The sequence below is a fragment of the Epinephelus moara genome, chromosome 5, assembly GCF_006386435.1.
Source record: "Epinephelus moara isolate mb chromosome 5, YSFRI_EMoa_1.0, whole genome shotgun sequence".
NCBI classification, from domain to species: domain Eukaryota; kingdom Metazoa; phylum Chordata; class Actinopteri; order Perciformes; family Serranidae; genus Epinephelus; species Epinephelus moara.
In genome coordinates this window covers 19,842,908-19,866,197 of record NC_065510.1, presented here as the reverse complement: position 1 = coordinate 19,866,197, position 23,290 = coordinate 19,842,908, and the positions used below count along the sequence as shown (strand labels likewise).

The window sequence follows — 23,290 nt, the reverse complement described above, 5'->3', positions numbered from 1 at the left end:
TGTCTGCCGCAGCAGTAGAAGGCAGATTAGCTCATGAATAAGTGGATTAGCAGACTTTGCAGCAGGAAACCAAAGTGCTGCTCATATTTGACTAGAACGACTCTACGCTGCTATCTATACCTATAGTCTCCCCCCTGGGGATTTAGCATAAGCTATAAATCCTTACACACTCCCACCACCTCGCTGGAAAGAGAGTGCCGCTCTTCACAGTCATTGAGCTAGACTAGCCTAATTACAGTGAGCATTTTTAATTGCACTTCATGTTAATATTTGTCATTAGAGGGACTTCAAAGGCAGTGGAAATGTGACACAGACTGGTCACAACAGCAGGACAGGCTGCCTCTAGTCACTTAGGATGGACGCGACTCAAAAAAGGCCCTAAAAATGATAGAAAGCAAGTCATTTGCAACCAGCTGAAAAAAGCAGGTTGGGCACACTTAACATCAGCTCACGCTCTCGCGTGGTCCGTCCCTCTCAGCGTGGCAGTTTGCGGTGGAGTTCGGAGTCCAGGGGATGCTGGTTGGATGCCCAGCAGGGGATGAGTGAACATGGCAGTCAGCAGCAGGATATCAGAGTGGTCTAGTGAGCGTGAGTGCTGGAGCCACACTTTATGTGTTCCTCTGTATATTTTTTAGGGAAAGAAGAAGAAGCGGAAGAGGGAGAAGATGCAGGAATCAGCCCCAGGTAAGCAACAGTCCTTCCAGTTTTTTTTTTTCTTTGTGTCTGTTGCATTTTGAAGTCGTGAGTTACACCATCTTTCCATAGACTACACATCATCTTTTACAGTATGCTGCTGCTGCTTTTTTCCTAACGCACACTTTAAAACGCCTATAAAAGTGACAAGTGGAGGTATGCTTCAACCAAACTAACATTGCCTACTATCGTCATTCTGGCTTCAGTAGACTGGCTCGATTCTGTGCAGGCAGCAGGCCTTTACTCACTGTCTTGTAGGCTTTCTCTGTGTACATCCAGCCATTCATTTGTCCCTTGCCTCTCTCTCATCCCCGTCTCCACAACTTACACCTACTTTGGGATTAGTCTGTCCATTCTATACGACTACTTACCGACTCTGGGCTTTGCACTATTTGTTTGCCTGCTGCACTACAGTGTGTCTTTCTGCTGACCTTTTTTAGCTGCGCTTATGAGCCTCCTCTCAGAACTGCAACTGTAATCCATTGAGAATTACATCTTAAGTAAAAATGTCAGTGGTTTTTTTTTAAAGTTTTTTATTTTTTTAGTCTGTACACTGTGTAGGCCAGATGGACAGTAAAGATCTATGCTGTCCAAGATACCTTAAAATTTTAAAAAAGGATGCAATTTTCTGCAGGTACAGGCCAGAGAATGAAAACGGCGTACATCTGAGAATATGGTAAGACAAACCCTCTATCCCCTCACTGTCTGATCAGTTCAATATATGTCAAGTCTTTTTTTTTTTTTTAACTGCTAAACACTGACTTGCGAGTATGTACTCACAGACTAATCCTGAAAAGGGTCCACCCTAACCTCGCCATAGTCATTGTGTCAGTGGTGTTAAGGCCTGAAGAGGGATTGTGCTTTGTGTGTGTGGAGTTTGCTCAATGGCCTCAGCACAATAGCCATTGGATTTTCTCTGTGTTTGTGTGTATGCAAACGTGCGTGTGTGTGTGTGTGTGTGTGTGTGTGTGTGTGTGTGTGTGTGTTGAATCGGTCAATCCAGTGTTTTGTGTCAAGCACTGGTTGGACTAAAGGTCAGATGTTGTGTCAGCAGTTTGTGGCTTATTTCGTACGTTCGGAAACATCCAAATAAAAAACGTTCTGAAAAATATTGGTTAATAAATCAGACAGCTCATGCACTCAGTGTTTTCTAAACATGGACTAAATAATACATCTGAAAACAGTTTTACTAGCCCAGAACTTTTTTTTTTTTTTTTTTTACTGCTGGTGGAAGCTAAGACGTCAGCTCAGCCCCATATGGACTACATGTGTTGTCTCTCTCTGCATCTTTGTGAAGCAGAACAGGATTCAGCAGCCTGTTTGGCAGGAACTTAATGAGATGCTATACCTTAATAAGATTTCATGGTATCTGGGGTTTCGGGGTGTCTATAATGCCTTCATGACAAAGACACTCCATAGTGTTTTTTTTACATGTGAATGATATGCTGAGATATATTGATTCAGATGACATGTCAAACCCTCACTGAACTGTCACCTATCCTTTTTTTTTTTGGTCGAAAGAAGGATTAACGTTCTCAATATGTGGCAAAGGCAACTCTATTTTCAGTCTTCTTCACTCTCTGCTTTCCATCTCTCTCCTTCCCTTCCTCTCCCCCCTCGCAAGTCTGGTAGCATCCTGTTTTTCCGCTCCCTTTCGGCAGCAGTAAAAGTCAGGCAGATGTGGCAAATCTGGTCTTACGTCGAAATCACCCCGACCAGACAAAGGTTTTCCACTTGATCGATTCCTGACCCGGTGGCTCTCTCTGAACCCAAAATTGGGCTGCTTTTCTTTTCTTTTTTTTTCTTCTTTTTTTTTCACCACAGACGGTTTTCAAAGCGCGGAGAGAGCGAGCGCTAAAAAGCACTTTATCTCTGATCCAATAATTAGCAGCGCCTAGCCGCAGCGGGATGGACACCCTTGCTGATTCTCAGTGACAGCCTTAAACTAATATGCATAATACCAAGGATACTGCCACAACTCCCCAAGCCCTCAATTTATGCAGATCCCAAAGAGCTGGATTGAGGTTAGCTTGGTGTAGACGCCAAAAAAACATCTTTAAATGAACTCGTTTGTCTGTTTCTTTTCATCTGCCCTAGCCTCTACCCCATCTGTGTCTCCTCCGTATGAGAAATCTGAAAGGACATTTGTTAATGAGTTAATTTTCAAGACACAACTTGAACACCTCTTCGTGTGATGGTGCAAACACAGTGGACTTTTGCTCCATTGGATTTTATTTATAGCTCCTGTGCATCCATAACAAAGAATATTCAGCATAACAAAGTGAAATGCTAAACTCTTGGTGGATTTTTATGATGGGAAAATTGACTTAATACGTTTTCATATTAACATATTTTATGGCTACTGCTGAGTTTTTCTGCCTGTGAGGCAAACCAGGAGTTGAGTAGTCGAGCAGTATTTTATGGCTTGACGTTGGTTCTCTTTGTTATCTTTAGCATGTCAAACACTGGGCCCGCCACACAGCTGGCTCTCACCACAGTGGAACAGCACTCTGAGAAGTCATTACTCTGACAATGTGAAATTAGGGTTTCCGTCTCTTCCCCTCGTCACTCCAAGCCCCAGCCCCCTTTTTTCTTCCACTGACTGGAAACGTGCATTTTTAACCCCCTTTCCCCACTGGTTCTGCAACCGTCTTTATTTAGTTTCTCTCTGTCTTGCTTCCTTCTCGTGCTGTTCGCCCTTTGTCTGACTAAGCCCACTGATTCACAGCCTTTTGAGATAGTTATCTGGCCGAGACACATACGTGCCCTCCAGGCTTTCTCCTGTTTCAGCCACTGCACATTTTTTTCACAGGGGGGAGACACTCTTAACAAACGTGGCCTTTTAATCTGGCTTGCGCGGGCCATGGAGTCGCAAACACCTGCAAACTGCCATGAAACTGCATGTGAGTCATCTTGTTGAAGGGATCTATTGTTGACAAGCAGAATGGATGTTTTTACAAGCCACTTTGTACGTTCGCTTGCGCAAGAGGTTGTGTTTTTAACCACATGATCCAGGATATCTGTTTTAAAAATGATGCTTTACACTTATTAAAGTCTGGTAAGTGCATCGAGGGTCACTTCTCACCACATGTCCTGGTCCAGAAACATGAAAGAAAGTGTTGTTCGAGCCGTAGCTTTGGTGGCCACTCTCTCTCCTCCTCTCTCTGTCTGAGTCGTGCCCCGGCTCTGCTCCCTCTGATGTGTGCAGCCAGAAGTCAGCTGTCAAAAGACTTTGATGAGCGAGGAGGGAAGAAGAGGAGAGAGGAGGGCGTGAGTGTGTTAGGGGGGGAAAGGGAGGGTAAGAAAAGGGCCAGAAGAAAATCCCTCATTCTCTCGAGTTCTGAGTTTACCCAATCTCTCTCGACTGCCACTCATCCTTCCGTCTCCATCCCCCATTTCTTTCCCTTTTCTCTCCTCTTTATTTGTTGCCTCTCATCTCCTCTCTCTCAGACCCTCATCACTCTCTGCACATTTCTCTCTTTTCCTCTCACACACACACACGTCTGAGCAGCCATCCACACACTCCGGCTGCAATTAGGCAAGATTCAGCGTCTGCCTCTATTTCTCGAGTCGTTTCAATTTGGCACCGAGCCTCTAGGCCACTGCGGCACAGCCCAGTGCCTCCACACCCCGCCTTATTAGTGACCTGGGATAATTGGGGAAGGAATCCGGATTGCAAAACTGACTCTGGGAGTCGCTTTGAGCAGCGCACAGGAGATGAGAGGATGTTTTTAAAACTGTACTTTCACACACGCATAAAAAAAAAAAGAGAGAGAAAAATAGTTTTGAGTGGGAGGTGGAGGAGAGAGATTTGGGCTTAAATCACAGCGACGCCCCGGCTAATGTTTCTGTGGGTAGGAAATAGAGTCGGAAATGTTCAACCCCACAGTCCTCCCCGTTCTCTCACTCCCCCTGACCTTCACAAAGCCCACTCTGTGAAGAAAAATGACCCTCTCAGCACTTAGTGTATGGATTTCCAGAGGGTGGCAGTATGTCAGACTCCATGTAACTTACGTATGCATTTGTGGTTTTAGCTTCGAAGTACAAACCTTGTGTACTGTCATGGTTGTCCTGTCCTGGCCTGGCAACCTTATGTGACACTTCAGAGGGGGTGTGACCCTCTTAAGGCTCTTTGTGTACATGTGAGAAAATGCAGCTATAGTGCTCCCATTGTTTAGACTGGGGCTTGAAATTTGTTTTGATTGAGTCACGGGCCTATTGTGTTGTGGTTTGGCCAGCTGCAGTAACAGTATGAGGGTCCAGTCTCTTGGCTTTTTGTGATGTCTTCTCCACTTCCTCTCTCTCTCTCTCTCTCTCTCTCTCTCTCTCTCTCTCGCTCCGTGTTTGCCCCCCCCCCCCTCCCCCGTGGCTCCTCGAGGCACTGCAGCACTTTTCGGAAGAGGCGGAGATATGTGACCTTATAAAACGCTCCCCTCGTGAGATGCTTATCTCTGAATGAAAGGCCCCCAGGTAACACGGGGGGCACAGACAGGAAGAGGACAGCGGAGCTGGAGGAAGCGGTGTTTGTTTTTATTTTACTCGAGTCAGTCTGGCCATTGTTAAAGAAGGCAAAACCTCAACTCCAGCTCAGTCTTTCTCTTCCTCCTTCACTCGTTTTCTTTTCCTCGCTCCTCCTTTTCCTCCTCCTCTCCTCTGTCCTGTCGGTGAATATGAGTGGCGGCGGAGGCCTTTGAAGCGAGACCACAGCAGAGGGAGCAGTCATTGTGCCGGCTCTTTGAATGTGCAGCAGACCCCCCTCCCTCCCTCCCTCCCGACATCCCCCGGCCTGCAGCGGCTCAGACTGAGCGGTGCGGGGGCACACGGCCAGACTTCAGCTGCCCGGGCCCCCAGCGATGCCGCCTCAGATGTGGGCAACGCCCCCCCCACCCTCCTCCCACACCCTCCTGTACTCCCATAGTCTCACCCACACATGCCTGAGGTTTGGGGTTTGGGTGACTCCCCCTCCCCTTTCCCCTTTTTGACCACAACCAGACCCCACCCTTCCCTTCTCTCCAATATTTAACACAGACACCGTCTTCCCTCTTCTTTCTTCTTCCTCTTCACCCTCTTAGTTTCAGCCCCTCCTGACTTGACTTGTTAGTTTCTGATAGCCCCTGTGGAAAAGATACAGCATCCCCTGAGCCTGCCTTTTGATTGGAGGTTAAAAAATTTCAAAGCTTTTTTTTTTTTTTTTTTTTTAAGAGCCGATTTCTTTTATGTGGAATGTCTCAGAGCCGGAGAAAGTGCTGACAGTGCAGAGCATTTTGTTTCAAACATCGCTTTGTCTTCCAGGTGCTTTTTTTTTTTTTTTTTTATTAGCCTGCTCGTTTTATTTTCCCCCCGTGCCTTTTTTATTAGCCTGCTCGTTTTATTTTCCCCCCGTGCCTTTAAGAGCGGCGCTGCCACAAATGTATAAAGAAGAGGCTCCTTTGAAAAGGTGTCACCAAAGCCAGCTGTGCAGTCGAGGCCAAGGTCACTGCCAAGACACGCCACCACACCAGACTCTAATCTAAATGTGTGGACAATTATACTTACTAGAGCTCGCAAGTCTGGTAGTCTGAGCCAGACTGTTCTGACCACAGTGGATGATGTAACAAAGGGTTGGCACTAAGTGTTTGCTGGATCTCAGGTTGAAATAAAGGCGGCAGCGGCTTTAGCATTCATCAGATTTGAGAGACACTGACAGAAATGTTGGTTGTATTTCTGTGTGGACATTTGTGAGTTCTACTAATTGTACTTCATTAATTGATCTGTCAGTGGTCAGAAAATTAGTTGCCAACAATTTGGGTAATTTCTGGGGTTGTGCCTGACTCAGAATTATGTAAGTCAAATTGGTTTTGGCTGTTGAATACATATCTTCATCTGTTAGTTCCTCTTTTTACATACAGTGTTCAAGAGTTTGAACAGAGTTCAGCAAAGCATTAAGGGTGACAGCGAGGTTCACATAAGACGGTCAGCCCTCTGAGCTAATGCACCACGCTAACAACCGATCGGAAATGTGCAACATTTTTTTGCCAACACTAGATATCAAACAGAAGGCAGAGACTGTATCGTCTATTCACCACTTCTAAGCAGAAGGCAGAGGATAATGATTTCTCGGAGCCCAATTGGGCAAAGCCACTCTTCCTTTGGCTAGCTGCCTCCGTCTCACTCTGCCTCACCCTGGCTCTGGGTCTGCAGCTGACTTTACAGGAGAGCAGCATGAAAGTGAGGAGCACCCACTCTGCATCTACATCTGCGGACTGAAACATCCCCAGAAGACTGCTTGAGTTGAAGGAATCTCAGTCAACTGAGGGATCTCTGACTGATGATTCAAATTCTTCAACTTTCAGGGGTCAGCTCTAGGAATTTTAAATAATTCGTCTAAGTCACTTTCAAGCAAAAATTCCAAATATCCACCGGTAGCTACCTTATTTTGTTTGTTTCATATCAAGTAAATCAAACATATTGGTTTTTTTGACTGTTGGTCAAACAAAACAAACCTTTTATTACTTTTTTACTAAATCAAACTATGAAAATGACTGATGTAATAATGGATAATAAAAGTAATCATTATTTGCAGCCCTAGCTGTGAAACAATTTTTGGTAAAAGTTAGTGACAATATATTTGTGCCCTTACTTTGACCTGGCAGTTAAAGGATGATTACAACTTAGGTGATGTGACAAGTTTCCATTTTACCTCCAAATAAAGTGACTTCGATAACCTGACTGAACCTTGTCAAGTCATGTCTCAGCACTTGCTTCTTGCCCTGTCACACTTCTCTCCAGCGATGTCACCATGTTCCCAGATCTGATATACGTGATGGCCAAATCTACAAAAATAAGACCCAAGGTGTGATAAATCGGATTCTTCTCTTAAGATGACTCTGACACATCTTTCTTTCCTTGCATTGCTCTCTATCTTCAGTCTTTCCCTCTTCTCCAAATCCTCCCCTCTTCTCCCTGCCATGGTAAAGTCTGTGCCTCAGCCTGTGCTGGAGACACCTCTCTCCACTTGGCTTATTTTTAGAGTAATTTGTCGGCGGTGTTTTCCTTTTTAATGGCACCAAAAGAAACCCCAGAGCTGTGTGTAGGGGAGAGAGGGAGCTGAGGAGGTGGGTGGGTCGGTGGGTTTGGAGGTTAGGGGGCTATAAGGCAGGCGGGCCCCAGCTGCGGCTGCTTTGATTTGGCCTGGAAGGTGAAAGCGGCGATTGAGACGCGAGGTTGTGCCAGTTATCTTAACCTCCCACACTTCAAAAGCTGGGCGAGAGCTTGTCCGACTCCTTCCCCTCCCTCCCTCCCTCCGTCCCGTAGAGGGAAAGGAATTGGGGGAGAGAGAAGGGGGGAGACTAAACCTTCGCTAGCCCTCTGAACAGAGGAGCGTTTCATTTCCTGCAAAAAAGTCCAGCCGGCATTCCTGAGCACTAATGTAGAGGGAGGAGGAGGAGGAGATGGAGGGAGGTGAGGGGAGAGGAGGGGTCAAGTTGCTCCTGAATCCCAGTGTTTGTGTCGGCTGGACCTTGTGAAGAGCTGGCCTGGTGCCCCCTACAACCAACCACCACGCCAGTACACACCCCTGCTGTTACCACCAACCTTTTTTTGAAACTCACGCGCACACACACACGCACACTCTTTTTGCCCGCAGCCCCTCAGGCCTCTTCCCCAGGCAGGAAGGCCAGAGCTTTTCATGTCTGTGGTGGGGGAAGGAAAAATGCTCCCCAGGAAACAGGGTGCAGTGCCGGGCGTGCGGGCCCGCTTTGAGATCCTGGGATGAAAAGAGAGAGGGCGGCGGAGGTAAATAAAAGCGACAGGGGCTCTCTCTTTCTCTCCGAGTGCTGTGCTTCTTTCAGTCTCTACTCTGTGCAGCGCGGGTCAGCTCTCCTCGGGAAAGGTGGCCTCTGTCCTGTTCTCTTTTATCCACATGTGGTAAAGCAGTCTGCAGGGTGGTGGTGTGTGTGTGTGTGTGTGTGTGTGTGTGTGTTTCTGTGTGTGTTAAGACTTTTGAGTGTTAAGATGCAGCGAGCAGCAGGGCTCAGCTGACTCCTCTCCTACAAAAACACACTCTTGGCTTTGCCACAAGGGAAAAGCAAACTAATACCGTTTCTTTTCCTTTTTTTCATCTTCACAAAACATCCATCTTTTTAGTCGCAGGAGGCATCCATCCACCTCTGTCTCTGCCTCTCCACTTTGATCACAGATTCTATTTGATGCTGCTTGGGTCTAAAATAACTCTCCTTGGCTTGTCAATAACTGAAGCTAACTCTGTTACGTTAGCTCAAGCTCGGATCACGAGAGGGAAAAGAACACTTTTGCAGCTTGACAAACAATTTCCCCGTCAGGGAAAGGGGCCAATTTCGTGAGCGTCCTGTGAAGTGGGTTGAGCAGTCAGGTAACATTTTTTACACCACAGCGTCAATCTGCACCTGAACCACATTGGCTCAGATAATTACCAACATGGATCCATGAACTCTGCCTGTTTTAACAAACTGGGTCAATGTGGTGATCCTCCTCTGTGGAGAGTATTTCCTTGCCTTGTTTTCCCATCGCCCACCTGCAGCGGCAGCCTAAATGTCAACCAGAAGCTACACAATTGGGTGCTCGCCTTGAGAGAGTGAGAGGAGGAATGAGTCAGTCAGGGGAGGGCAAAGAAGAGCGTAGCACTGCCAGCTGGGTCACAGCAACCCCCATGTCAGGCGAGATCAAAGCCAGACCGGCCCACATCCTGCCACTGACCTATAACCCCTCTGTAGTTCAGCACTTTGGCTCAACACTGCCGCAAAAGGCTTTCATTCAATCAGCTGTGAAACTATGGAGAAAGAAATAATGATTGATGATGCGTATGGTAATGACAGGTAATTTGTCCCTCGCTGAACCGGGAGGCATGCCTGCGTGGTGAGACACGTTTGAGTCACTCTGAGTCATCTTGATACGTCTGGTTTTGGTTAATGTGACGTTTGTGACCAGTGTTTCGGTGTGAGTTACTGATGTGTTTCTAATTTTTTTTTGCCTCCCTCACTGATGAATAAAAATAAGCTTTTTTCCTTTGTTATACAGATGCAGTTACTTCATACTTAGTATGCTTGATTGATGTGCTTTTCTTTTGTTCCCGTCTCTATTTTTTTTTTTTTCTCCAGGAGGAAAACGGAACAATTTCTCCACATGCAAAGCGAAGGCAGCAGCTACGGGCCCTCTGCTAGAGATGGAGGCCTGTTAGATTCCATGAAGACCCTTAAATCTCCAAACTGAAGCCTCCAGTTCTCAGAGGACCCCACCTCCCCTTCCTCCCAACCCTCCCAGCCCCACCTAACCCCTACTCCCCTTTCCTCCAACACAGTCACATGCCACCACCACCACCACCACCACCACCACCACCAAAAACACTTCACTGTCTGACTCTACTCCCGTCCTGAAGGCGCCTGCTGTAGAGACACTGAACTGAACTGAACAAGACAATCATGATTAGTAGGAGCACCCTCACGCAACCACGTTTTCTCACCGAAATCAATTTGACGTCTGTGTTTTGTCAGTTTCCTTTTACAATCAGCTTTACCGCAATCCCAAGGCACTGCACTGAAAAACAGCAGCAATTTTGATGTGCGCACAAACGTCTCCACCGCACCGCCCCAAACACCTGTTTCCAAGTTACTGTAAGTTATTTGTCACCTCGGTTCCTTTTGTATAGTTCATTAGGCCGACATTCACTCCCCCAACACCTTCCTTCCTCCCCCTCCATTCTCTTTCTCTCCCTGGATATTTGAGACCATTTGGGGTTTCGCCCGACCGACCAAACACCTCTTTTTAGACTGCACTAAGGAAGCCGGAGGGATCTCATCTTGTCTACGAAACGTCCTCAAGACGCCATTTTAGTTTGTCGCTGACCAGTTGGTGCAAAAAAGGATCAACACTTTGATTTGCTTTTCATTTTAGACTGAATTTTATTTTGAATGCTTTCTTTGTATCTTGAACCCTTGTTTCAATTTCTCGGTGTATATTTTAGTGACTTTTTTTTTTTTTTAAATATTGTTTTTTTTTATATAGTGGTATATATGAAAATAAGCTTTGGACACAGGAAAGCCATTTTTCTTGTTGAAGCGTCTTGCAGAAAATTGAAACTTTAAGGCTTCTTTTGATAACTATTTGTAACAAATAGTGACCTCGAGTCTTGCTCAGATGTAAAATAATGCTCAGTATGTGTACTTTTTAAAACTGTCAGGATATGTCAATTTTCTTGGTATTTTTGCAGGCAACATTAGGACAAAGGCGAGAGTGATAGCTCAGAGGCCTATATTTTATTGTTCTAAAACATGACAAATGAAGCAGATATATATATTTACCCCAGCACTTGGCAGTCTTTCTTTTATTGCAATGGACCTTTGTCTTTTCTCTCTGGTAGCTAATAGTGTGGTCTTTAGCCATGTTGTTTATTCCATGCAAGCATCTCTGTAACATTTTGATTTTAATGCTCTATTTTAGTATTACTTGATGAATTCCTTTTTTTATTATCATATTTTGGGTCACTGTCATCTTGGTATAGCATTTTGCTTCCCAAGTGGTCATATTTGAACTGTTTCAACATGTTTTTTTTTTGTAAGAAAAATAAAAAGGCACCATTGGCTCATTTGATCACTTGTTTGGTGGAAAGACCAGAGCTGGAAGTGCCAGATGTAGCAGTCTGTGTGTCATCCTTGGAGATTATAATGTAAATATGCATAAGCGGTTGTGCAACGTATTGATGGTGTAAAGCAGGTAAAACACACGTATCGTCTTTGTGGAAACTTTAAGCATATAAAACTGACAAGCAATCAAGACTCCAACAACACATGATGCTTGGGGCTACACATACACAGTATTGTTGTGACGATAATGAAAAACTCACAGTAGAAAAACCTTTATCGGTTGGGGTACAAGTCCATTTAAGGGTGAGATCCATCTTTTTTTTGTCTCTGAATGTTAAAAAAAAATGATAGCCTTACATTCTGTAAAAACTCGAAAGGTAACAATTGAATTTTTCAAGTAAACAACATTTTTGATTAAAGAGCCGAGATCAAAGGAAAAGTATTTATAGACAAATCTGAATTGTGCCTGGAGAATATCTTCATTTCAAGTAAAACAGCACCACCTTGTGTTCCTGCTGGGTTAACAGGACATTTTGAAGAGGCTGAACATACCTCAGAGCAGGGGTGTCAAACTCAGTTCAGTCAGTCGCACACCTACACACCTTTATTACATGTGACTTTTTAAAAATAATTTTCCACTAAAGTGAAGCTATTGAAGAACCAAGATTAGTCATCCTCTGCTTTACAAACCATTCACAGTCTGAACAGTCTGAACTTTTATCAGTGCCTCGGCAGCAGGATTCCACTAATATTGTTTTAAAGTGCAGCTGCTGGTTGACAATATGTTGCACAATGTTTAATATCTTTAAATTTCACCACAGAATGTATTCTTTATTTCAGAGAGCTGTATTCTGCTCAGGGTGGAAAGCTTCAGATGCAGTATTTACATGAGTATCTACTCACTTTAAATTGCTCCTGAAAGTGCATTAATATTAATCTAAAGGGCCGGATTGGACCCTTTGGTGGGCGCGTACTGGCCCCCGGGCCATATGTTTAACCACCCTGCTGTAAAGCATCACACAAATAATTTGTTCAGTGCATTCAAGTCCATTTTATTGATAAAGCTCTTGTAAAGACCTTTACACAATATTTAAGCTATAACTCAAGCATTTGTATTTGTTCAGATTCTGGATTTTCTAATGGGTGAGAAGGAAATCGGACTTTTCTGTAGAGAAACTATCAGATAGCAGAGTATCTTTTTTTTTTTTTTTTTTTAAATTTGGCTTAAAGGAGCAGTGTGTGAGATTTAGGGGGATTTTGTGGCAACTAGACTGCAACCAGCTGAAACTTTACCTGGTTAGAACTCCTTAAGCTTTAATTATTAAGGAGGTTTTTACCAGGAGCTGAATTATCTGCAGAGGTCTCTTCCTCTCAAGAACACATGGACCAGGGGTCTCATTTATATAACAGTGCGTTGTGCGTAGGATCCATACGAAAAATGTACGTACAGACAAAAAATAAAAATGGTGCGCCAAAAAATATTCAACAACTTCTACATTCAGACTTCCACCTCACCATCTGCATCGCCAATTTTGCGTCTCCAAAATGTTGGTAAGCATGAGTCAATGTCTGTTTTTATAGATCACAACTTTTGCGTGGGAAGTGGTGTACGCCTCTTTCATGCTTCATTTTGTGCTTACGCAATTTTCATAAATGAAACCCAAAGTGATTTAAATCAGAATGAAGCAGTTTCGTGTTCAAAAATCAGTTAATGACACTGCTTGTCACATAGGGGCTGCTGACTACAGACCAACACAAAAATGTGAATGGCCCTATCTAGAGCCAGTGTTTGGTTTGTCCATTCTGGGCTACTGTAGAAACATGGGGTCGCAACATGGCAATCCCTGTGCACAGGGACCCACTCCCTACATAGAAATACATAGCTCATTCTAGGGTAACAAAACCGGTGATTATAATTTTCAGATGATTATACAATAAAGGAAACATACTTATTACATTCAATTTCTGCCAATATATTCCCCTCATTCATACACACTGTTCCTTTAAAATATGTCTGGAAGCGAGCTTTAAAAGACAGGATCACCATATTTCAAGAGTCAGGTGCTGAGATGAACACTGAGGTTTTTTTCTTGCTGTTGCTGATCCTTCTGTTCATACTGGGCATAAAGATTTTCCTTTAATTGCTTTGAATGTAAGTGACTGGAAACAAAATTCAGTCCTTGTTTTGTGTAAGAATGTATCCAAAGTTTATATGAAGCGAATATGACGCCTCATCTGAACTAAAGCCCCTCTTTGTGTTTCCCCCTGGACAGTGCTGCAGTGGAGGGACAGCGACAAAAGGAGGGACTTTGAAACTAAAAGGACTAACTTTGGAAGATGTCCACTTGATATGTGTGACTGGAACAGCAGAAGCCTCATATTAGCTTCAGTTGAACCAACAGGTGGTGGTAATGTGCCAGCAAAGAGGAAAGAGGACAAACTTCTTGCTTGTCAATGTAAACAACATAGGTTTGAACATTTGTTTCTTTAAATCAGAAAATGAAGGAAACAGGTTAAAGTCATGTTGATTTTATTTCTGTAGCACCAAATCATAACCAAAGTTATCTCAAGACACTTTGTTTAATTACTGGGTCTCTGTAAATCAAAGGGTATGGTCTAGACCTTTGAGTTACAATCTGTTACAGCTCAAGGATGCACACAATGCATGTAGGCAAGTACCACTGAATGCCTCAGGTCATATTTAAAGAACTCAAATTTAAGTCGCAGCTTTCATCTCAACAGTTATTGCTGTATGACAAATATTACTCTGACTGATGCAAGCAGATATGAGAGGCGTTCACATTTAATGCTCAAGGTCCAGTGTGCAGGATTTAGGAGCATGTATTGGCAGAAATGGAACATTCATAACTATGTTTCTATTTGTTTATAATCACCTGAAAATGTGTTTTCGTTACCTTAGAACCAGATGTTCATATCTACATGTGGAGCAGGTCCTCGTTTCAGTTCTGCAACCTCACCACTAGATGTCACTAAACCCTACACACTAGACCTTTATGTATAAATATCACCCGTATATGTATATGCACAGCAGTCGACACCTTTTCACTCCTCCAAACAGAACAGACTCCACACATTTTAAAAAATCTATTCTCATCAAATTTAATCTCTTCACACACAATCAGATGTCATTCAGCGGATGCCGGTAAGAAAATGAACTGACAGACAAAATGTTATTACAGAAGGCACAGGCAATTTTTTTTATTTCTTGCCAGTCCTTTTCGGATGGCTTATATTCTGACGTTCTGACTAGAGGTCGACCGATTTATCTGATTTATCTGTGTTGACAGGAACAAACTATTGCTATTGTAGGAACTTGGCTGTGATAGTGGCCGATAGCTGCACAGCCACACAGGGACGTACATCACCAACTGGAGCCAAAGAGGGGGGAGGGTTGTGTATTATTCTTCATTTTACCATTAATTTATATTAATTTTTTGGCTGGACCACAGCAGCAGGTCCAGCGTTATAGTGCAAGAGCCAAAGTGCGGGAGGCCAGTTTGCATTTGCCAGGATAGCAAAGGCACGACGCGCCCTACTCTTCCTCCAATTGGCTTGTACTCATTGCCGCCGTTGGTTGGGTTGGTTCGATTTAGGCAAGAGCATTGGTATTGGTTGGGGTCAGAGTGCCAATGTCAGGGTAAGTCAATCAGACACAGTTTAAGGCCGAGTATGGCAGATCATGCCTGACACAAATTTGTATTTATGCTTCCTAGCCTCCTCTCCCCCCTGTGACCTTGAGACGGTTCCAATCCCTTAAATGCACCTCGAGGAGACAAGGAGAAAGGAGAGAGGAGGCTTCTGAAGAAGCTTCGAGAGAGGAAACACAGGTGTATCCTACACGGAAGTCTTTCATCAAGTGGCGTGACTACGGAACTCCCCAAGGGTCACAACGAGGTATTTTTTGTTGTGTTCTGTGGTGTAAAATGCAGCACCTCCATATGATTCTTCATTTACCGAGTGTATTATCATGCTTACATTGTAGTGTCATGTAAATGGATCTACAGATAATAAAATATAACACTTACATGGTGAGATGCGGTGAAATGCTCTGTCACCTTGTGTGTGATAAATCTGGCACTGTAGAATATATGGGATCATTTTATTGCAAAGTGTGGCGGGATGGCACAAAGCAGATGTTTGCTTTTTATTTTACCATAAAATGGACATTCTCACACAGCTACGTGGTGTATTATTGTGCAGATAACAATAGTGCATGTTAATAAATCGCCCAAGTCATCAACAAATAAAACTGATTTGTACAAAACTAAAACACTAAAAAGGATTCTTAAATCATGATTAAAATCAACAACAGTAATAATACTACTATAATAATTGGTAATGGTAAACAATTTAAATCTCAAAATCAATAAAGGTCTCCTGAGTTTTAAAGGCTTATGTTTAGTGCTACAATTATCCAGTTTCTCATGAAGTCAAAGACTTCATGAGAAACATGTCCGACACGGTCAGATTTGTTCTGCAGGAGGAGGGGATGACATCGGCTTTTTCCTGCTCCAAACTATTATTATCATATCTGTATTTAAAAATCCATCGGTCGACCTCTAGTTCAGACTAGTTTCACCTTGACGCGTGTCCCCGCAAAACTGGCAACGCTGCAAAACTGAATTACTTGTACTTGTAGAATCCTTCTCCTGTCTTTTTGCCCAATTTGCCCTCAGCAACCAACTTGTTGAGCACTTCACTCGGGGCAAAGAGTGGGTTAGTAGGATCCGCTGCAGACCAACCTAAAGATAAAAAAACAACAGAAAACAAATATTGTTTAACATTTAATATACCAGTTCATTCGAATTAGCTCTGTCTGTCGTTCCTTGCAGCAGTTTCATCTTATCAGACACTTTTAAATCAAAGTCACATCCAGTGAAGGAGGAAGAATTTAGATTCTTTACTTAAGTAAAAGTACAAAGACCACACTGTCAAAAAAACTGTTACAAGTTTTAGTCCTGATTTGAAAATATCATCATCAGGAAAATGTACTTAATGTATTAAACGAAGAAAAATGGCAGTGACAGTTATACATTACACATATACATCATCAGATTATTGTTACTCATGCATTAATGTAAAAGCAGGATTTTACTTGTGTTGATCGTTGAGATGGAGATGACTCAATTTTTTTGTGTAGGACTGAAACTAATGATTATTTTCATTATGGATTAATCAGCTGATCACTTTCTCTAACAATAGATTGATTGTTTGGTTTGTAAAAATTGTGAAAAGAGTGAGAAATGCCCACACAATCTCAAGTGACACCTTCACAATCCTTGTTTTGTCCAACCATCCGTTCAAACTTCAACATCATTAACAATAGGTCATAGCATTACATTAATTAAAAAGAAAAACAGCAAATTTGTGAAACAGGAACCATGAAATGTTTTTGCATGGAAGATGACAAACAATTATCAGAATAGTTGTAGTTAATTTTCTTTTAGTCAAGTTTCAGCTAAATGTTTTCAGCTGTTCTTTTAGATTTTAATACGTTTTGTAAGCAAACATCTGGATTTATAAAGTACCTGAAGTTGTCAAATAATCATAGTGCTTTAAAAAGTACAATACATCCCTCTGACATGAAGTGGAGTCAAAGTTTTAAGAGGCATTAAAAGAAAAATCTCAAGCTACAAGTACCTCAAATTATTTACCTAAGCGAAGTACCTGAGTAAATGCAGTTAGTTACCTTCCACCTCTGGTTATACCACACCCACTGTATGTTTTCCACATAGTTTCACTCACCATCTATGATGAACTTTGTGGTGTCTAGTCCTACATAGTCTGCGAGCTCAAAGGGCCCCATGGGATAGCCAGCACCAAGTTTCATGGCGATATCAATGTCCTCCTTGGATCCATGACCTGAGGGAGAAACCAGTTTTTCAATTCAATATTTCAGTATTTTCACCTTCTTTTTTTCAAATCACTAGTTAATGCTGTTTGTAACCCAGTGTAGCTCAGAGAGTAGAACGAGGTGTGTACAGCCAGGATATTTTCACATGTAACGCTTTGAACTAAAGGTCCAGTGTGTCGGATTTAGTGGCATCTAGCAGTGAGGTTTCAGAACTGAAACTTGTCCCATGTGCCAAAACTACGGTATCTAGAGCCAGTCTGTTTTGGACTACTACGGAAACAACATGGCGGACTCTGTGGAAGAGACTCCGTGGCATATGTAGATGTAAACGTCTCATTTTAAGGCAACAAAAACTATTCTTATTTTCAGGTGATTAAAAACTAATGAAGACATAGTTACAATTATTATATCCAATTTATACCAATAGATGCCCCTAAATCCTACACACTGGATCTTTAAGGGTTCATTCAAGACCAGCCAAGACAGTTTGGGTGAGTTTTACTTTGTCCAGTTTGAATGCAGTGTGATTTGGCTACAAGTTAGCCAAAAAGGTATTTAAGCTCCAGAAACTTGTATTAAAAGTAGTATGGTTGTAGTTGTTTAATAAGAGAAATGGGTGTAAGAATGTTTTCGTCTTCTAGTTTATTTTGTGTTTATGAGTAACTGTGCGTACGACAGAGCCAACGTTGGGAGAAATATACTCAATTTGAGTTAACTTCGGTAGAGTAAAACAGAGTGGAACAGTTTCCTGAATTGACATGTTTCACTCACTGGGATTGGAACTCACTGGTGACCCCATTGTGCCCCCAAGTTTGAAAAAAACAAACAAAAACAAAACAACACACAAAAGTGCCAGATACAACATGTTAAAGTGCGCTCCAGGGTGCCCTCCCTGTGAAGAAAATGTGATGCAGGCTGTCCTGCTACAAGCTGCAATACTTTCTACGTGCTGGTGCCATCTTTTCACCCCTATCCTAACCTCAGTCCTCCACCATGAGAACTGCTGCTAAGAAGACTAGTGTCTCTTTTACAGTCTTGATTGTGTTTGTCCTGTACAGAAGTTGACCTAACCTAACCTACTAACCTAAAAAGGAATTTTAATGGGTACTTACCTGCACACCTAAGAACAAGACAAGGAAAAATAGCTATAATAAACAGGTTTAACCTTGTAAATTAAAAGCTGTTAAGCTATAAAATACATAATTGAAACAGATGTGTTTCCTCTTAAAATCCCAAACAAACATGGTTACGGACACTTTATCATAGCTAACAATCACTTTTGACCTACCTCTCTCATACAACCGGACGGCCTCCAACATGTAGGGAACAAGCAGGCGGTTTACAATGAATCCTGGTGTATCCTGGATAAAGAGATGTTGGATGCTGATGAGTGGGCTGTTAAATTTATTTTTAAGAGACTACAGCTTTAATGATATCAGAGAGCAAATCCCACCTTGCAGGACACTGGCGTTTTTCCGAGCACTTTGCTGAAGTTCAGGAGGGAATCGAAAGTCTCCTGGCTCGTTTGTGAGGTTGCGATGACCTGTGAGAGATTCATACCACATTAAAGTTCATTAACCTGCCTTAGTGTTCCTGGCATTACACAGGTGTGCTTTAGAGGTGTTAGCTAGTTTTCTTTCATCCCAGTGGACTGTTGCTGTGCCATGCAGACGCACTTTTACAATGATGACAATAACACAGTGATAGTTTTTGGGGGGGCCATACCTCTACAAGCCTCATCATAGGGACCGGGTTGAAGAAGTGAAGGCCACCGAATCTATCCAGCCTGTTGGTGGAGCTGGCGATGTCAGTGATGGGAAGGGAGGATGTGTTGCTGGCAAAGATGGTGTGTCTAAAGCAAGTGCAAAAAAACACATAGTATAGAACTTTGTCTTGGATTTGGAAATTAACACATGTTCATTCTGTGTTTCTAAATAACAGTTTTTATTCTAACACTTAAAGCTAATAAATGACACAGTGACAGGACAGCACTTACGCTGGTGCCAACTTGTCGAGCCCACCAAAAAGATCCTGTTTGATTTTCAGATTTTCTACAATGGCCTCCAACACAAGATCTGAGCCCTGAACTACAGATCCAGCGTCTGTGGAGGTCGACACGTTCTTCAGGACTTTCTGGATGAACTCCTCACCTGCCTGAAACAAACCAAAATACAATATCTCCCATTAATGACAGAGAATTCAGCCTCTCACTGTTGTTTTAATATATATTGGTGATCTACTGTGTCTCACCTCTGGCTTGTCAGCAAACTTCTTCTTGACCACTCTTTTAAGGCTCCCTTCAATTCCTTTGACAGCCTTTTTAAGGATGTCGTCATTTGTGTCCACCAGCGTCACCGAGTGGCCAGTTGATGCAGCAACCTTTCAGAAAGAAATTAATTCAGGATAACTAGAAACACAGCCGTCAATGTCAGTGATGTTGAGATGGGAAAAAATTCTAAGTGGGAACCTTAACAGCAAATGTGACTGGAAACCAGAGCTGTGTGCCAGTTCCATACTACTTTATAACTCTAAGCAGGCATCACGAGTGCAGTGTGTGTTCATAAGTTCACACTGGAATAGCCGCAAAATTAAAAGATGCTCAAAAATTACAAAAAAAAAAAAAAAAAAAAAAAAAGAACAGATTTTTGAGCGTGCTGTTGAAAAAAAAAATTGCTACTTGACACTGTGTGACAATACGATATTGCCACACAAAAATATCGCGATACTATACTGTATCGATTTTTCCCCCACCCCTATAGTCCAGTGTAAGCTTCTTATCCGCAGTGTGTGATGGACAGAAACCTCAGGTCCTTCTTCCTGCTGCTGTCAGACTTAACAACCAACACTGCTCCCAATTGTCCACATATACCAAAACTGACAATCAATCATCACCCACATGCAATATCAGTATACTAATGCCTGCTTCACACGACACGACATTTCTGTCTATTCTGACAGTCACTATGTCACATTAGGTGACTGAGGAGTCATAAAATCGATGGTTCACACCAATTATCCCCGGTTGTCTTTCACAATGTGTGTGATGTCATCGGGTTATTCTTGTCCTATTTTTATTACTTTTACTATCATTTCAGTCACTGTGTGTGTTCATGTGCCAGCCGAAATGTTGTTGTAGTCACCTAAAAGCGTCAGCAGATGGCAGGAGCTACATTTGAAGCACCGTAGGTAAACATTCAAGCTACTGTATCCTCCACAACAAGTTCCTACAAATGTTTCACAATAAAAGCCTATTTAGAAAATGAAGGGATTCTCTCAGCCGAGGTTATAAAGGGCTTTTAATTTGAAACTGATACAGGAAGTGTTGAGTTTGAAATTACAACGCGATGCATTAACTTTATGAAGGCAACAGGAGCAGATAAAAAGTAAATATATAAACACACAGACGGATTAATAAAGAACGGACAGTCTATAATGTAGTCTGTTTCAAATGAAGCTGGTAGCCTCTGCAGTTGTGGTGAGTAAAAGCCACTCTGGTAGCCTCTGCAGTTGTGGTGAGTAAAAGCCACTATTTTTTAATTTTCTTACCTTATGTCCGTCTCCATTATGAAGAAATGACATTGTTTGCTAGCTTGATGCTAATGGCAGAACTCAGCGGGATGATAAAATGCCTCTGCTGTTTCCTTGTTACTCTGTGTGATAACATCCCTAGAGGAAATATCTAAAAGGCTTTGGTGTTGTTGCCGCACAGTTGTCTACGGCAGCAGATCGCTCTGTGTCCCTAATGGTCAAAGTGACGGCTGTGACGGGAGAAATCGTGAACGTCGGGCGAGAAATGGGCTGATATCGTGTAGTGTGAACCAGGCATAAGCTGTGCAACTGACACTTCCTATGTGCAATAATGTGAATTCAGCCATTAAGCCTGTCGTGTTATAGTTTGCTTTTTTGTACCGTTTACTTGTTTTTATGCTTTGTGTTTTTTGCTGATGTTTCTTATAATGCGCTATCCCCTTTGCTGCAAAAAACTAAACAAACAAAAAACTGATTTTATGGATAAATAAGGTGCCAGAGTGCATAAAAACACATCAATATAGAGCTTGTAAAGTGAAAACATTTTCCAGGAGAGGATTTCTGTGGACCGCTGACAGAAGTTCAGGCTGAGGCCCCCATGTCCTTAAATCCTAGAAACGCCCCTGAAACATCCTAATAACATTTGTGTTGTTACACCCTTATTGTTTCAGCTTTCACAAGACTGTTGACTCTTTGCTGTCCATCCTGGTTATGTCAGAGTAATCAATTAAGAATTTGTAGCAGCAGTGCAATAACATGTTTGGTAACTGGCTGTGTATAGAGCCCAACATGTACAGACTTATGTGTCCCACATTACCTGAGTTCACCCTGCAGTATGTGGGACACAGTTCAAAGCAAACAGCAGCTGGAGACCAAACATGGAGAAAGACACCTTGAGGCAAAAATCTGTCTCCTCTAGTGCATCTGAGGTCAGTGTCTTTTTTTTCCCCACCACAAGGAAAGAGGTGTGTAATGAATGACACCTGAAGTATTTCACAACACATCTTCCTTATAGGATCAATGGCTGATTGTACTGTGAGACAAGACACCCATTCACCATCACTTGTATTTTATAAGCTCATATGCTAACGTCATAGAGCAACATGCAGGTTGGACGACTTGTACTCGACACAAGTGGGCTTCAACCAAGTGTTTTCCTGTTTAACAAGAGCAAAGACTTCAAGAATGAAGACTGGCCGGTTGGTTTTGCAAGTGTAGGTCCGGTTTACCGTCACAGCTCCGGTACAGCGCAGCTACGCCACTTAGCTTTAACGAAGCTACAAGCTAGCTTAGCGGCTAAACAGACACCAAACCCATAACTTCGCTCACCTGTGCGATTCCTGCACCCATCTGCCCGCTGCCGATGATCGTGACGTGCTTGATAGCAGCATGTCTGACCGCAGAAGACGACAAACCTCTGCAGATTTGGTGTGTGAAGAAAGCCATGACTCGTCTGTCACCTGCAGCAGGACTGAAACCCAATGACTGACTGAAACAGGCCCGGAGGGGGGGAGGAAGGTCGGCGGTCACGTGACCAACCACGACCTTTCACACACTTAGCTGTCGTCATCATCATCATCATCATCATCACATATTAACTAACTTAAACTGCACAGAAAGCTTACTGAAGGGAATCCAGATATTCAGAAGTAACACCGGATGTTAAAATACATCATGCAAATCAAAGTCATGCATTTAAAGTGTTACATATGAAGAGTACAGAATTACTGTCAGCAAACTTTACTTTGTAAATCAAAGTATGACAACATGTGCATGTAAAATGACCCCTGCCAGAGTTATAAAACCACTTCACCAGTAGTGGAAGAAGTACTCAGATCATTTACTTAAGTAAAAGCAGTATCGGCTACTGAAGTCTAAAAATACTCAATTACAAGCACTTAATTCTAAATATTACAAAAGTAACTGGGTCATTCTTCAACTATGGTCAATTTTGGTCTAACACATATTTAGAGAAAGGTATTGCTACAATAGCTTCAGTGATTTAACTCTGGTATAGTTGTTTCTATTACCATAGCACGATTGCTTTTTTGAAAGTACAGTGGTACCATTGCCAATAGTGGGATAGTTAGTGGGCTAAAACTGTACATTAGTAGTTGAGGTAGCACGTTGAAAGGCAGATAGTAAGTGTTTATGTTGTATTGACTTAAAAGTGGGGCGCACTGGTAGAATAACTGACTGACTGACAGAATGACACACTGACAGTTTCTATGATTATGTACAGCATACCATACCATGACTTAGTCATACCAAAAATTAGAAAAAAAAAACAACAGCATTGGGCCACAGGAGGAGCCACAGCGATCGGTTGCATTTTAGCCATGTTTAAGCATTTTTCTGTTGTTATAGCGCCACCCAGTTGCCAATTAGAGTTAAATTTCTCCAGTCACCTTGAGGTGTCCTGTTCTACATATCTACCATGTTTAGTAAAAATCAATATGGCGGTTAGGCCTAGATAAGAAATTAGCTCTCTAGTGCCCCCATTTTGTTTGATGGGGTCAATAATGGAGGGGTCCCCTCAGATTATGTGTGGTCATATGCCTACAAAGTTGCGTGGTGATCGGTGAAACCCTTGAGATGT

General features: G+C 42.7%; 2 protein-coding genes across 4 annotated transcripts in view; one reads left to right on the top strand and one right to left on the bottom strand.

Annotated features, from left to right (window-relative positions):
* Positions 1-11,342, top strand: part of lef1 (lymphoid enhancer-binding factor 1) — a 48,966-nt gene extending 37,624 nt beyond the window's left edge. For 2 of the 3 annotated variants that reach the window (XM_050043879.1, XM_050043880.1), the window contains exons 9-10: positions 636-684; positions 9,807-11,342. In XM_050043879.1, coding sequence (XP_049899836.1) covers positions 636-684; positions 9,807-9,886 — 129 coding nt within the window. In that variant the 3' untranslated portion in view covers positions 9,887-11,342. Of the gene's footprint in view, positions 1-635; positions 685-1,327; positions 1,370-9,806 lie in introns of all 3 variants that reach the window. The other variant, XM_050043881.1, reaches the window with a different exon arrangement.
* A 2,459-nt stretch (positions 11,343-13,801) lies between these two features.
* Positions 13,802-22,192, bottom strand: hadh (hydroxyacyl-CoA dehydrogenase). The gene is made up of 8 exons (XM_050043893.1): positions 22,021-22,192; positions 19,414-19,542; positions 19,160-19,317; positions 18,889-19,015; positions 18,617-18,706; positions 18,452-18,524; positions 17,055-17,171; positions 13,802-16,051 (listed from the first exon to the last, which is right to left on the bottom strand). The coding sequence occupies exons 1-8, from the start codon at positions 22,135-22,137 to the stop codon at positions 15,933-15,935; spliced, it is 930 nt and encodes a 309-aa protein (XP_049899850.1). The 5' UTR covers positions 22,138-22,192; the 3' UTR covers positions 13,802-15,932.
* Between the last annotated feature and the right edge of the window lie 1,098 nt (positions 22,193-23,290).